This window comes from Glandiceps talaboti, chromosome 13, assembly GCF_964340395.1.
Source record: "Glandiceps talaboti chromosome 13, keGlaTala1.1, whole genome shotgun sequence".
NCBI classification, from domain to species: Eukaryota; Metazoa; Hemichordata; class Enteropneusta; family Spengelidae; genus Glandiceps; species Glandiceps talaboti.
In genome coordinates, this window is record NC_135561.1 from 7506505 (window position 1) to 7520995 (window position 14491).

A 14491-nucleotide genomic window follows, 5' to 3' on the forward strand; every position below is an offset into this window, starting at 1 on the left:
ATCCCTATGTATGATCCGTCCGGCCTTATCCCGGTATCAACGGAAAGGATTAAGATAAAAAATGGCATAAAAAGACCACGAACAGAATTGTTCAGTCACTTGTGTCCAAGACTCAAACTGGTCCTTCACCTCTTACGAGAACTTTGACTCCGGAAATGTAAGTATATCACCCGGTATAATGTTGGCGGAGTTTAGAGGGCCACACCTGGTACAAAGCTGACGTGAAGTCCGTGAAAGACTAATGAGTTATACCGTAAAGAAGTGTCAAATATTCCTCGTCATTCCCAATTTGGGTGGTCAACCTTTAGTAACAAATCTTTATATGCTATCCCAGAAACTGTCTTGTCTACTTTGGATACCTAGGAGGTTAATTTCGAAATGACCATTGTAACGTATCCTAAGTTTATGTTTTGCTTCGTTTTCAACCTGGATTTTTACATGATAACTATCACCGTAAACTCAATTTCTTGGGTTATTGCACTACGCTTTTAGATATTTAGGAGTCACTTTTTCGGCAGACATGGCTTTCTCAGCACCGAACATACATAGCATAATGTACACCAAGGAGCCTGAGGTATTCTTGTCACTCTATATATTTGAAGATGAACTTGATAATAGAAGAAGAGTCCGGGATTTAACCTATACAACAAGTTCTTCTGTGACGTCACCTTCATTCCAAAATCACCCTTGACAAATGACCAGCAATGCATGTCAACGAGTAACCTATACATTCATTTCCACCGTTTCTCTCTTGCAGTGAATCACAATGTATCGTCTTATCGTCGCCCTTACTCTCCTGGTCTGTGCTTCAGCACGCCTTGCTCCATTGCAAAAAGCCGCCGAAGGCAAAGCTATCCCCAACAGATACATGGTCGCCCTCCATGTAAGTATTATCACAAGTCGGTGACTTTTCCTGTTTTAAAAAAATCCGAAACATGTTGGTGAGAATTTCATAAGACTTAACCCTGTGGAGACTTTGAAAGCGTAGAGAATTGACACATTAATTCATTTCGTCTTTACTTTTCCAACTTAGGATGGAGTTGATAAACAAAACGTCATTGACCAGATGCAACATCTTTTGAGTGCCAAAAGACTTGATGGACACGTTCACCGTCAATACAACAAGGTTTTCAACGGATTCGCTGCTGAATTGCCAAAGTTTGCAGTCAATTGGGTAAGATACAATTTGTCGTAAGATAGCGGATGGATACGCATGGTAACATAGAGAAAAGGAACGTTGCAAGAAAAGACAGACAGAGAGAAAGAGAGAGAGAGAGAGAGAGAGAGAGAGAGATAGAGAGAGAGAGAGAGATAGAGAGAGAGACCGTCTGTCTGTCTGTCTGTCTGTGTGTCTGTCTGTCTGTCTGTCTGTCTGTCTGTCTCTGTGTGTAACCAATGAATGAAATTTAAAACCAAAGAGATGAAGATACTGAAAAGTCTTTAATTCAAATTAAAACGTATCTTCTTTTCAAGAGTGTCAAACCTCTAACTATTCAATTTCACTCTAGCTCCTGACTTTGGAAGAAGTTGAATTTATTGAAGAAGAACAGATCTTCACTGCTGCTGAAACCTGGGGTTTGGACCGTGTTGATCAGAGAGACCTTCCCTTAGATGATTACTTTGGACCAAAAGGTAACCATACAATCCTTTCAAATCATATCTTCAAATATTGTTTTCTTCTTCAAATCTCTGGGTAGTTTTTTCGCTGATACTGACAGAAAGTAGGTTTACAATAATTATGTTGTCTAAAGTCGCTATGTATGATGTCATCAAAACTGATATTTGCACATTTGGTGTTTCCTAGGTACCGGAGCTGGTGTCAACGTGTACGTCATTGATACTGGTATTAACTACGATCACAATGACTATGGTGGCAGAGCTCAGTACTTTGATGATCAAATCGGAACCGGTGTAAGTATTCATAGCCAATGCCTCTCTGTCATAGAATGTTTTATTTCAAGTTCGTTTCAAAATGTTAACTTTGAAATAACGACCTAATGAGGTTTTGAAATGGTTGATAACTTTTAATATCAATTTTTCAAATGTTCAATTCCTCACATTAATCACAGCATAAGCTTAAATGTAAACTCATAATATAACCTATGTAAGTCATTTATACTCGTAGATTGTACATGATATGATTTAGTCGGCAATTTTCTATTCTTTTACAATGTAATAGCCTGTATGCCACAATGCAACATGGGTAGCTAGTAAAACTTCAAATGACGTAAGTTTATACGTGTACATTGTACATCATATAATTTAGTTGGCCAACGTTCACGTTTTTGCCTGTTTTACTGTATAATAGCATGTATATAGCTATCAATTCTCTAATGGCGCCATCACTGGTGTAACTAAAGTTACAATCCTTTCTCCAAGCTCACAGAATATCAAACAACATAGGAAATATGAATACACGTAAATACACCTTTATGTGTTATTTTCCCTATTTTCTTTAAACCAACAGGGTGCTGACTGCAACGGACATGGTTCTCACTGCGCAGGTACAGTTGGAGGTACCACATGGGGTGTTGCTAAACAAGCCAATCTTTGGGCTGTACGTGTCTTGGGATGTACCGGATCTGGTTCCACTAGTGGTGTTGTTGCAGGTATACATTATACAAGTTACTCACAATACAAAACTAAAAAAATGTCTAACAACTGCCGTGGTAAAGTTGCATTGCCTGTATTTGAATTTACATTTTCGAGTTGGTGTACGTAATGCACAATGTACACTGAAATTAAAAAGGCATATCGACATTAAGATGATGGAGGTGATTGATCGAATTGATTGGTAAAAAAATTATAACGTAGTGTCATGTGCACGTGTATGTAGAGAAGAATTCTTAACAAGAGCTGTACCATTTAATATCTAATTTGAAGACTTTAAGAAATATCAGATATTTTGAACGAAAAGTGACAAACAACGGCAATAAAATTACACACTGTGTGCCTCTAATGAATGGAAAATATTGCATACAGAATTGTAATATTAAAATATGAAGGCAAAATTACTTTGAATTTGATTTCATCCATATTTTTGTTCCATTCACAGGTATGGATGCTGTTGCTACCTCTGGATCTTTGCCCGGTGTTGCTTCAATGTCTCTCGGTGGTGGCGCTTCTTTCCTTATGGACCGTGCTGTCAACACCTTGAAGGATGCTGGTTTTGTCGTAGTTGTTGCCGCTGGCAACGATAATTCCGATGCCTGTAACTCCTCCCCAGCTAGAGCTCCAAATGTGAGTTTTAATTAATTAAGTAATCTATAGCTATGAGTAAATTATTTTTACTCATAGCTATAGATTACGATCGGTCTGATTAACTAATCTGTGTTTATCACGTGCAACACGCACACATACACACACACACACACACACACACACACACACACACACATGTACACACATGACAAAACTGATGATTATTTCATATTCAATTCTGACAATGTAGAAGTATGTGGGCAAAATTTTATTTATTGCAAATTTTGTATTCACCAATATTTAAAGTTTATATAATCGATGTGTCGTAGATAATTTTCTATTACGCCTTCTCTTACTACCTGTATTGTTTTAGGCCATCACCGTTGGCGCCACTGACAGTTCTGATAGACGTTCATCTTTCTCCAACTATGGCTCTTGTGTCGATATCTTCGCTCCCGGTACTTCCATCACCAGTTGTTGGTGGAACGGTGTCGACTCTACCCGTACAATCAGTGGTACCTCCATGGCTTGTCCCCATGTCGCTGGTAAGTATGATATCCCATACATGTCTAGTCTTGCTGTTAGATGTTCGGGCTTTCTTTCGATACTATAAGCGAGGGCTTGCCCGAACATCTTGGATGTTCCATCCTCGATAGCGATGTTCGGTCGTGTGTCGTATTTTATCGGAAGAACATCCGAGGTCTAGCAGATAGACTGTCAACGGCCAAGCCACTTCGCGTTTTATATGCACACACACACAATGGGTCCGCCATCTTGAAAACATCCAAAATCAACAAAAAGTAGTGACAATTTATACACATTAAAGCGGGGTATTGGGAAGATCACTGCAGAACCATGAAATTCATGACGATAATTAATAGAAAAGTGACAAAAGCATACATAGGAACATAATTTTGTGTTAAAATGACCGATGTGAAAAACCCGGAAATGTAGATATCGATAACATTGACTTGTTGAGTACCAAAGTTTGTTTTCGTTTTAGACAGACTATAAAAACTGAAAACACGATTGCCATGTTGCATTACACTCGTTCCATCCTCGATAGCGATATGATGTTCGGTCGTGTGTCGTATTCTATCGGAAGAACATCCGAGGTCTAGCAGATAGACTAACACATGTCTAGATCACATTTAAATCTGATCACATGATGAATGTAGATACTAGAGAACCATTCGGCATCCTTCTTGTATCGATCCACAGTTTGTAGGTGATACACAAATACCTAAAGTGTTTCATGTTTTCTTTTCATCGTAGGTGGCGCTGCCGTCGTTTTGGGTAACAATCCTTCCTACACTCCCGATGAGGTAGAAAATGAACTGGTTTCAACTGCCAGCACTAACAAAATCTCCGATGACCAGGGTACCGTCAACTTGCTTTTATACGTCGGTAAGTGTCAAGTGTTGCCATTACGTCCCCCCCCCCCCCCCATGATAGGGCGTTGAGAGATACATAAACATGTAAAGCTCAAACTTTCATCGCTTGTCAAATTCAAGCAGTTTGTTTTGTTATATGTTATCATTCCTCAGTGATTTATAAATAATATAAATAAATATATGTTCTGAAACCAACCACTGAGACAGTTGGTCCCACAATGAGATCTCAGTTAGACCGGTTTATAGAAAGCGCCCTCATTCGGTATATTTCTGGTCCAACCGCCACATTCAACAGGTGGTCGGGATTAACAATTGTGAAAAACAACAATAAATTAATAAATACCATGTTTTCTTTCTTCCAACAGCTAATTAATTCTATGGTAAAGAAGAACTAAATACCTAAAGTGGAACTTCATAATCGGCATTGCATGTCATGTAATTTCGTTCTGGGGTATATTGATATATTAAAGTAAACAAAATAATATTAAATTATGCTTGTATTGGTTTTGTTCTGTTTTGGTGAATCGTGCGTGTTTATATGCACTACTCAACTTTTCACTGAGGTCGTAAAAACCTTGCACACTTAACAACTTAGATACACAGTCACAATGTTCTGAGTCGCTGAACTGAAGTTCCATTGGTTCAAGGTTATTCCCGCCGTGGACTCAAGAATTTGTGAAGGAAAGGATATCGATAAACAAATCTTAGACTCAAATAAATGATACCCGAAGAGCTGATTCAGAGCACAGTCCCTCTATCACTGTGTTCAGAGATACGTGTGTGTGTAGGTGTAGAGTGTGTGCTACATGTACAAAAACAGTGTGTGAACAATTATCTCCATACCGGTACTGTTCTGATTTACTTTGTATATGTCTACTTCTCCTTGGAGTCTCGTTTACTTGGCTGTGACATCTCGTAACATCTCTCGAGATTGATACTGAACCAGTGTGAAAATTGTTTTTCGTACTATCTCACAGTTGCATATTTTTGACGTCAAAATGATTTCAAGAACGAAAGAAAGACAGTGGTAAATCATATACAAATGCCTTTGACGGGGGTTTTGTGTGCGACAAATCTTCACAGGTGTCGGCTAAAATAACAGAAGATGCAGCGTCGATACCTAATATATAATGACCGATAACAAAGGAAAGACGCGTCAGTATCTAAATAATGCATTGTTAGGCAGCAGGAGGTGTTTGCATTCAGATGGAGTGGTGATTTCTTTTTGACTTGCGAAGCATATTTGTCCATAGAACTAGTGTTCATGATTCAATATCGTGGCTAGAATTGAATAACAAATAATAACAATATACAAATATCATATTCTACAAATTAATATCAAACAACGTTAAAACACCTACCAAATAAATATAATTCAATTTAATAAAAACATAATTAATATATCTGAAGTACCGGATGAACTTCGTGTATAACCCCCTCCCCCATACAGACACAGAAACAAATAAACACCACGAGCGAGCCCAACGGAAAGAAATGTTTAGAGGTAAATATATAACATATACATTTGTACTTATTATAACATGTTACAGGCAAGTATCGTAACTTGTGCAAAACTTAACACAAATATTGGGGGTTTTATAAGATCTAAAGCCTTTCATCCGAAATTCAATTGCAAAGTGTTAAATATATCATCTTCCTTGATTATGAGGCCTAACAAATTGTTTGGTTCTGGTTACCCGACCCCACCTAGTTTTTTCACTGCCGACCCTAAACTTTCTTTTATATATTGGAGGAAAAATGAAACAAAATCTCGAAAATTGTGAAGTGTGTCACGAGAAATAGTGGATGTGGCAACTGACATTAACTTAAAAAGACAATAAATTGTGAAACTGTTCTTCCAATCTGTAATGGCTGTACATCTGATGTGAAGAAACCAATAACACACAGAGACGATATGGAAAACAGCGGAAAAATACTAACTACATGTACCTGAACTAGACACTCTCACAATGAAAGAATCTACCTGCCCCAACTATAATTCTAAAATTGAGTGTAATTGGAACAATTTTGGCTTAATTAGTCCTAAGTATAAACAGGGCAGTAGCCTGACCAAATTGCCAAGGGGGCAGAACTTTGTCTTGGTGCAATCATGCATTTAAAATTTAGTGCTAATTTACATAAATTTGCATGCAGTTTACATAATATCTATTTTAGCATACGCAATTAAATATCATATGTAAGGTCAGAAAAAAATGCTGGTCAACGGGTAACCTAACCCATCACATTGGGTAGGTTGGTCGATTTCATTTTTTCACAATGCTTGACAAGGATAAAACAAACCATATATAATGATAGCAAAATATTTCAGGTCGAGTTTAGATAGAACTTATTCAGTCATCTTGATACTATCTCATGCAATTTGTCTGCATTTTACGGTTAAACAAATGGTGTAGTTCCTCTCACCCTCTCATCTCAAAAATGTTAAACCCCGTCAATTGAAAATCAAGCATTATTTAGCCACCCCCTCTGTCACCTACACTACAGTGGAGATATAAAATCACATGGTACAATGATGCAATGGAAGGAGACAACTCCAAAGGTGAAAACAAATTGAAAATAAGTGTAGGGGGCCATAAAATATCAAACCAGAGACATAATAAAATCCAGAATTAAAACAATTATGCTATGCATTGCATATTATCTGGAAGTGTATTTTGTTGTGACAAAGCTGAAAGATATTATGCGGATGTGCACATGGTAAATGACTTCTCCTGAAGTCTAATTTGGTTCCAAAAAATCCCGAATAAAGAGCAAATCATTTTAAGCCTTTCAGACTTTTGATAGCCTTATGGTCGGAAACTTTTGTTCAATTCCTTTTAGTGCACATTGGATATTTAATCTCAATTCATGCTAAGGCCTTGTATGCAACATCAGAGCCAAGTAAACTACTGTATAAGATATTATAACAGTAATTTGAAATAGACTCAAATGTATATTGTTACATGTTCTATTCAGAAAATATAAAGAAATATCCTTAATTTTGAAAAAAAATGCGATGCCCGCAATGTCGATATATTGCCCATCACCAGAAAAACATATATGGGTAGGTTGAACAGCTTTTTCATTTTTTCTGGCCTAATGTCGTATCTTTCAAAGTAGTTGCCGAAAAGATGTCTCATTCAAAGTAAAAAAAATGGATGGTGCTTTCTCAAATAAGTAACACAACAAAATAATCATTTTCTTTACCCAATTCCCAAAACTGCTATGGCCTCGTTTATGTCAAAGCCAAGGGTGAACCCAGTGAATTCTCCTTGTCATTATCATGATAATGGAAATTGAAGTTTGGATTTTGAAGTCGAAGGTACAGCTCTGTTTACAAATTCAGGGCCATTCTTTCCATAGCAAATTGTCGCTTCAAAATGAATTGCGGAATAACGCTAGTGTCAGTGTGCAATGAGATAATTATATCAAACAGCATTTTAACCAAAGACAACGTCGAACACAATTATCGAAAGAAATATCTTCAAATAGTGGATCTTTCAGGGCCACCAAATATTCCAAAAAGAGATCTTCCGTTTTATCAGTATGAAATGTTTTAATATAAGGAACAAGATGTAAATGAGATCGCGCGCATCTTCGGAGTCACTGCATGCAGCATAGCAGGCGACCTCACGTTGAACAACTTGTTCCTTTTAGTAGAGAGGAATCCTGCCATGGATCATAGGTATAGCGGATTTACCCAGTAGATAATACAGAAAAAAAACACTTTTTTTCGTAAAAGTTGTGATTTTGGGTTGGTGGGATGGTATTATTCTCACAGGGGAGATATTCCTCAGTCACATTATAAGGAAATTTATAAATTTCACAAATCTAGGAAATTACTTATATGAATTGTGGGTCACGGTCAATGCCAAGTCAAATATATGTTCTTGTATAACTAAGCGATGTGAACCCAACAGCTGCATCCCTATGTATGATCCGTCCGGCCTTATCCCGGTATCAACGGAAAGGATTAAGATAAAAAAAATGGCATAAAAAGACCACGGACAGAATTGTCAGGTCACTTGTGTCCAAGACTCAAACTGGTCCCTCACCTCTTACGAGAACTTTGACTTCGGAAATGTAAGTATATCACCCGTTATAATGTTGGCGGAGTTTAGAGGGCCACACCTGGTACAAAGCTGACGTGAAGTCCGTGAAAGACTAACGAGTTATACCGTAAAGAAGTGTCAAAATATTCCTCGTCATTCCTGGGTAGTCAACCTTGAGCAACAAATCTTTATATGTTATCTCAGAAACTGTCTTGTCTACTTGTGATACCTTAGAGGTTAATTTCCCAATGGTTATTGTAACGTATCCTAAGTATTCCAAAATCATCCTTGACAAATGACCAGCAATACATGTCAACGAGTAACCTATACATTTATTTCCACCTTTTCTCTCTTGCAGTGAATCACAATGTATCGTCTTATCGTCGCCCTTACCCTTCTGGTCTGTGCTTCAGCACGCCTTGCTCCATTGCAAAAAGCCGCCGAAGGCAAAGCTATCCCCAACAGATACATGGTCGCCCTCCATGTAAGTATTATCACAAGTCGGTGACTCTTCCTGTTTTAAAAAAATCCGAAACATGTTGGTGAGAATTTCATGAGACTGAACCCTGTGGAGACTTTGAAAGCGTAGAGAATTGACACATTAATTCATTTCGTCTTTACTTTTCCAACTTAGGATGGAGTTGATAAACAAAACGTCATTGACCAGATGCAACATCTTTTGAGTGCCAAAAGACTTGATGGACACGTTCACCGTCAATACAACAAGGTTTTCAACGGATTCGCTGCTGAATTGCCAAAGTTTGCAGTCAATTGGGTAAGATACAATTTGTCGTAAGATAGCGGATGGATACGCATGAAAACATAGAGAAAAGGAACGATGCAAGAGAAGAGAGAGAGAGAGAGAGAGAGAGAGAGAGAGAGAGAGAGAGAGAGAGAGAGAGAGAGAGAGAGAGAGAGAGAGAGAGAGAGTGCGTCTGTCTGTCTGTGTAACCAATGTCAGTGAATGGAATTTAAAACCAAAGAGATGGAGATACTGAAAAGTCTTTAATTCAAATTAAAACGTATCTTCTTTTCAAGAGTGTCAAACCTCTAACTATTCAATTTCACTCTAGCTCCTGACTTTGGAAGAAGTTGAATTTATTGAAGAAGAACAGATCTTCACTGCTGCTGAAACCTGGGGTTTGGACCGTGTTGATCAGAGAGACCTTCCCTTAGATGATTACTTTGGACCAAAAGGTAACCATACAATCCTTTCAAATCATATCTTCAAATATTTTCTTCTTCTTCAAATCTCTGGGTAGTTTTTTAGCTGATACTGACAGAAAGTAGGTTTACAATAATTCTGTTGTCTAAAGTCGCTATGTATGATGTCATCAAAACTGATATTTGCATATTTGGTGTTTCCTAGGTACCGGAGCTGGTGTCAACGTGTACGTCATTGATACTGGTATTAACTACGATCACAATGACTATGGTGGCAGAGCTCAGTACTTTGATGATCAAATCGGAACCGGTGTAAGTATTCATAGCCAATGCCTCTCTGTCATAGAATGTTTTATTTCAAGTTCGTTTCAAAATGTTAACTTTTAAATAACGACCTCATTAGGTTTTCAAATGGTTGATAACTTTTAATATCAATTTTTCAAATGTTCAATTCCTCACATTAATCATAGCATAAGCTTAAATGTAAACTCATAATATAACCTATGTAAGTCATTTATACTCGTAGATTATACATCATATGATTTAGTCGGCAATTTTCTATTCGTTTACAATGTAATAGTCTGTATGCCACAATGCAACATGGGTAGCTAGTAAAACTTCAAATCATGTAAGTTTATACGTGTACATTGTACATCATATAATTAGTTGGCAAATGTTCACGTTGTTTGCCTGTTTTACTGTATAATAGCATGTATATAGCTATCAATTTTCTAATGGCGCCATCACTGGTGTAACTAAAGTTACAATCCTTTCTCCCAGGTCACAAAATATCAAACAACATAGGAAATATGAATACACGTAAATACACCTTTATGTGTTATTTTCCCTATTTTCTTTAAACCAACAGGGTGCTGACTGCAATGGACATGGTTCTCACTGCGCAGGTACAGTTGGAGGTACCACATGGGGTGTTGCTAAACAAGCCAATCTTTGGGCTGTACGTGTCTTGGGATGTACCGGATCTGGTTCCACTAGTGGTGTTGTTGCAGGTATACATTATACAAGTTACTCACAATACAAAACTAAAAAAAAATGTCTAACAACTGGCGTGGTAAAGTTGCATTGCCTGTATTTGAATTTACATTTTCGAGTTGGTGTACGTAATGCACAATGTACACTGAAATTAAAAAGGGATATCGACATTAATATGATGGAGGTGATTTAAAGTAAGCTATGGCGTCTTGAGACCGTGACCGTGTTGATCGATGGAGGTGATTGATCGAATGTATTGGTAAAAAAATGCACATGTATTTAGAGAAGAATTCTTAATAAGAGCTGTACCAGGCACGATTTAATATCTAATTTGAAGACTTTAAGAAATATCAGATATTTCGAACGAAAAGTGAAAAACAACGGCAATAAAATTACAAACTGTGTCCCTCTAATGAATGGAAAATATTGCATACAGAATTTTAAGTTCATAATATGAAGGCTAAATTACTTTGAATTTGCTTTCATCCATATTTCTTTTCCATTCACAGGTATGGATGCTGTTGCTACCTCTGGATCTTTGCCCGGTGTTGCTTCAATGTCTCTCGGTGGTGGCGCTTCTTTCCTTATGGACCGTGCTGTCAACACCTTGAAGGATGCTGGTTTTGTTGTAGTTGTTGCAGCTGGCAACGATAATTCCGATGCCTGTAACTCCTCCCCAGCTAGAGCTCCAAATGTGAGTATTAATTAAGATAGCTATAGATTACGATCGGTCTGATTAACTAGTCCGTGTTAATCACGTGCAACACGCACACACACATCACACATGACAAAACTGATGATTATTTCATATTCAATTCTGACAATGTAGAAGTATGTGGGCAAAATTTTATTTATTGCAAATTTTGTATTCACCAATATTTAAGCTTATATAATCGATGTTTCGTAGATAATTTTATATTACGCCTACTCTTACTACCTGTCTTGTTCTAGGCCATCACCGTTGGCGCCACTGACAGTTCTGATAGACGTTCATCTTTCTCCAACTATGGCTCCTGTGTCGATATCTTCGCCCCTGGTACTTCCATCACCAGTTGTTGGTGGAACGGTGTCGACTCTACCCGTACAATCAGTGGTACCTCCATGGCTTGTCCCCATGTCGCTGGTAAGTATGATATCCCACACATGTCTAGATCACATTTAAATCTGATCACATGATGAATGTAGATACTAGAGAACCATTCGGCATCCTTCTTGTATCGATCCACAGTTTGTAAGTGATACACAAATACCTAAAGTGTTTCATGTTTTCTTTTCATCGTAGGTGGCGCTGCCGTCGTTTTGGGTAACAATCCTTCCTACACCCCTGATGAGGTAGAAAATGAATTAGTTTCAACTGCCAGCACTAACAAAATCTCCGATGACCAGGGTACCGTCAACTTGCTTTTATACGTTGGTAAGTGTCAAGTTTGGCTATTACGTCACCCCCGCCCATGATAGGGCGTTGAGAGATACATAAAGCTCAAACTTTCATCGCTTGTCAAATTCAACCAGTTTGTTTTGTAATATGTTATCATTCCACAGTGATTTATAAATAATATATATAGTATATATATATATGTTCTGAAACCCACCACTGTTTATAGAAAGCGCCCTCATTCGGTATATTTCTGGTCCAACCGTCACATTCAACAGGTGGTCGGGATTAACAATTGTGAAAAACAACAACAACAACAACAACAACAACAACAACAAAAACAACAACAACAGCAGCAGCAACAACAAAAAATTAATTTTGTTTTCTATCTTCCAACAGCTAATTAATTCTATGGTAAAGAAGAACTAAATACCTAAAGCTGAACTTCATAATCGGCAGTGTATCTCGTGTAATTTCGTTCTGGCGGTATGTTGATATATTAAAGTAAACAAAATAATATTAAATTATGTTTGTATTGGTTCCGTTCTGTTTTGGTGAATCGTGCGTGTTTAGAATGTTTCTTGGTCTCGGCTGGATTTCAAAGAAAACATACATTCTGTTGGCATACGGTATACGTGATTCGGTTTACTCATATCGCCTTCTTTTTCAGTCTCTCGCTTTGTCACGGTCCCTGTCCCTTGGAATTCCTACCCCTCTTTGTCCCTCCCACCCGGTATCTCAGTCTTTGTCTCCCCCTCTCTCCATCTCGCTGAGTCTTCTCTCTTTTCGCGCATCACTCTTTCTGTCCCTCGTTCTGTTTTGTCTCGCTCTCTCTCCCCTCCATCTGTGCCTCACTGTCTACCTTGCCCCCATCTCTACCTCTCGCTCTCGGTCTATCTGTCTATCCATCTCACCAACCCCCCTCTCTGTCTGTCACTGTGTCTCTCTCTGCTCATGTCTGTCTGTCTGTCTGTCTGTCTGTCTGTCTGTCTGTCTGTCTGTCTGCCTGCCTGGCTCTCTCCCTCTCTCCCTCCCTCCCTCCCTCCCTCTCTCTCTCTCTCCCTCCCTCCCTCCCTCCCTCCCTCCCCCCCCTCTCTCTCTCTCTCTCTCTCTCTCTCTCTCTCTCTCTCTCTCTCTCTCTCTCTCTCTCTCTCTCTCTCTCTCTCTCTCTCTCTCTCTCTCTCTCATATCCCGCATTGTATCCAGATCAACTTAGGGAAAGCTGACAGTTTAATGTCCCGTAAAATTAAACCTATTGACAAACATTGTAAATTGTAGAATAATCCCCAAAGCTGCGAACACTTGGAATTCTTTCCTACAATAGAAGAGATTGTTTATTTTTTAGTTCCTGTTAATACGTACTACTCAACTTTTCACTGAGGTCGTAAAAACCTTGCACACTTAACAACTTAGATACACTGTCAAAATGTTCCGTGTCGCTGAACTGAAGTTCCATTGGTTCAAGGTTATTTACCACTGTGGACTCAAGAATTTGTGAAGCGATATTCGCAACGAAGATATCGATAAACAAAACTTTCATATGTAGACTCGAATAAATGGTACCTGAATAGCTAATTCAGGGATACGTGTGTGTAGGTGTAGAGTGCGTGTGTATATAAACAGAACTGTGTGAACAAAATATCTTCATACTGGTACTGTTCCGATTTATAGGTCCACTTCTCCTTAGAGTCTCGTTTACTTAGCTGTGACATCTCGTAACATCTCTCGAGACTGTGATAAAAAACTGAACCAGTGTGAAGATTGCTTTTCGTAGTATCTCACAGTTGCATATTTTTGTCGTCAAAATGAATTAGAGAACGAAGGAAAGGCAGTGATAAATCACACACATATGCCTTTGAAGGGGGTTTTATGTGCGACAAATCTTCTCAGGTGTCGGCTAAAATAACAGAAGATGCAGCGTCGATACCTAATGACCGATAACAAAGGAAAGTCGCGTCAGTATCTAAATAATGCATTGTTCGACACCAGGAGGTGTTTGCATTCAGATAGAGTGGTGATTTCTTTTTGACTTGCGAAGCATATTTGTCCATAGAACTAGTGTGCGGTGAAAGTAAAACTGTTACAATTCAGATTTTCAACAATATGCGTTCATGTTCGGATCGCCCGGGTCTGTACAGTGGAGTCATGACTAGATTCTAAGCAAACTTCTTCGTCACTTTCGACTTAAATGTATTTACATTTGTAATCTGATGAATAAGGCGAAGCATTTACAATAAAGTTGGCCGACATAATAGCACAGCATCACGACAGCTTTTGTCTTCGGCCTTGTAAACTCTTTGAACTAACAAAAG

The 14491-nt window shown here is 38.3% G+C and overlaps 2 protein-coding genes across 2 annotated transcripts; both read left to right on the top strand.

Moving 5' to 3' along the window:
* The first annotated feature begins 766 nt into the window (after positions 1-766).
* LOC144445019 (aqualysin-1-like) lies at positions 767-4968 on the top strand. Its single transcript, XM_078134571.1, has 9 exons — positions 767-883; positions 1034-1174; positions 1509-1632; positions 1805-1911; positions 2468-2609; positions 3056-3240; positions 3575-3746; positions 4477-4608; positions 4961-4968. The coding sequence occupies exons 1-9, from the start codon at positions 767-769 to the stop codon at positions 4966-4968; spliced, it is 1128 nt and encodes a 375-aa protein (XP_077990697.1).
* Positions 4969-9014: 4046 nt separating this feature from the next.
* Positions 9015-12586, top strand: LOC144445021 (aqualysin-1-like). The gene is made up of 9 exons (XM_078134572.1): positions 9015-9131; positions 9282-9422; positions 9721-9844; positions 10017-10123; positions 10680-10821; positions 11314-11498; positions 11756-11927; positions 12087-12218; positions 12579-12586. Exons 1-9 carry the CDS (start codon positions 9015-9017, stop codon positions 12584-12586), a joined length of 1128 nt encoding a protein of 375 aa, XP_077990698.1.
* Positions 12587-14491: the final 1905 nt, after the last annotated feature.

Bases quoted from the DNA above. Each gene is read 5' to 3' on its own strand.
- LOC144445019 (XM_078134571.1), top strand. From the start codon at position 767: ATGTATCGTCTTATCGTCGCCCTTACTCTCCTGGTCTGTGCTTCAGCA. The intron at 884-1,033 runs GTAAGTATTATC...TTTCCAACTTAG, and splicing joins GATACATGGTCGCCCTCCAT to GATGGAGTTGATAAACAAAA. The intron at 2,610-3,055 runs GTATACATTATA...TTCCATTCACAG, and splicing joins CACTAGTGGTGTTGTTGCAG to GTATGGATGCTGTTGCTACC.
- LOC144445021 (XM_078134572.1), top strand. From the start codon at position 9,015: ATGTATCGTCTTATCGTCGCCCTTACCCTTCTGGTCTGTGCTTCAGCA. The intron at 10,822-11,313 runs GTATACATTATA...TTCCATTCACAG, and splicing joins CACTAGTGGTGTTGTTGCAG to GTATGGATGCTGTTGCTACC. The intron at 11,499-11,755 runs GTGAGTATTAAT...GTCTTGTTCTAG, and splicing joins CCCCAGCTAGAGCTCCAAAT to GCCATCACCGTTGGCGCCAC.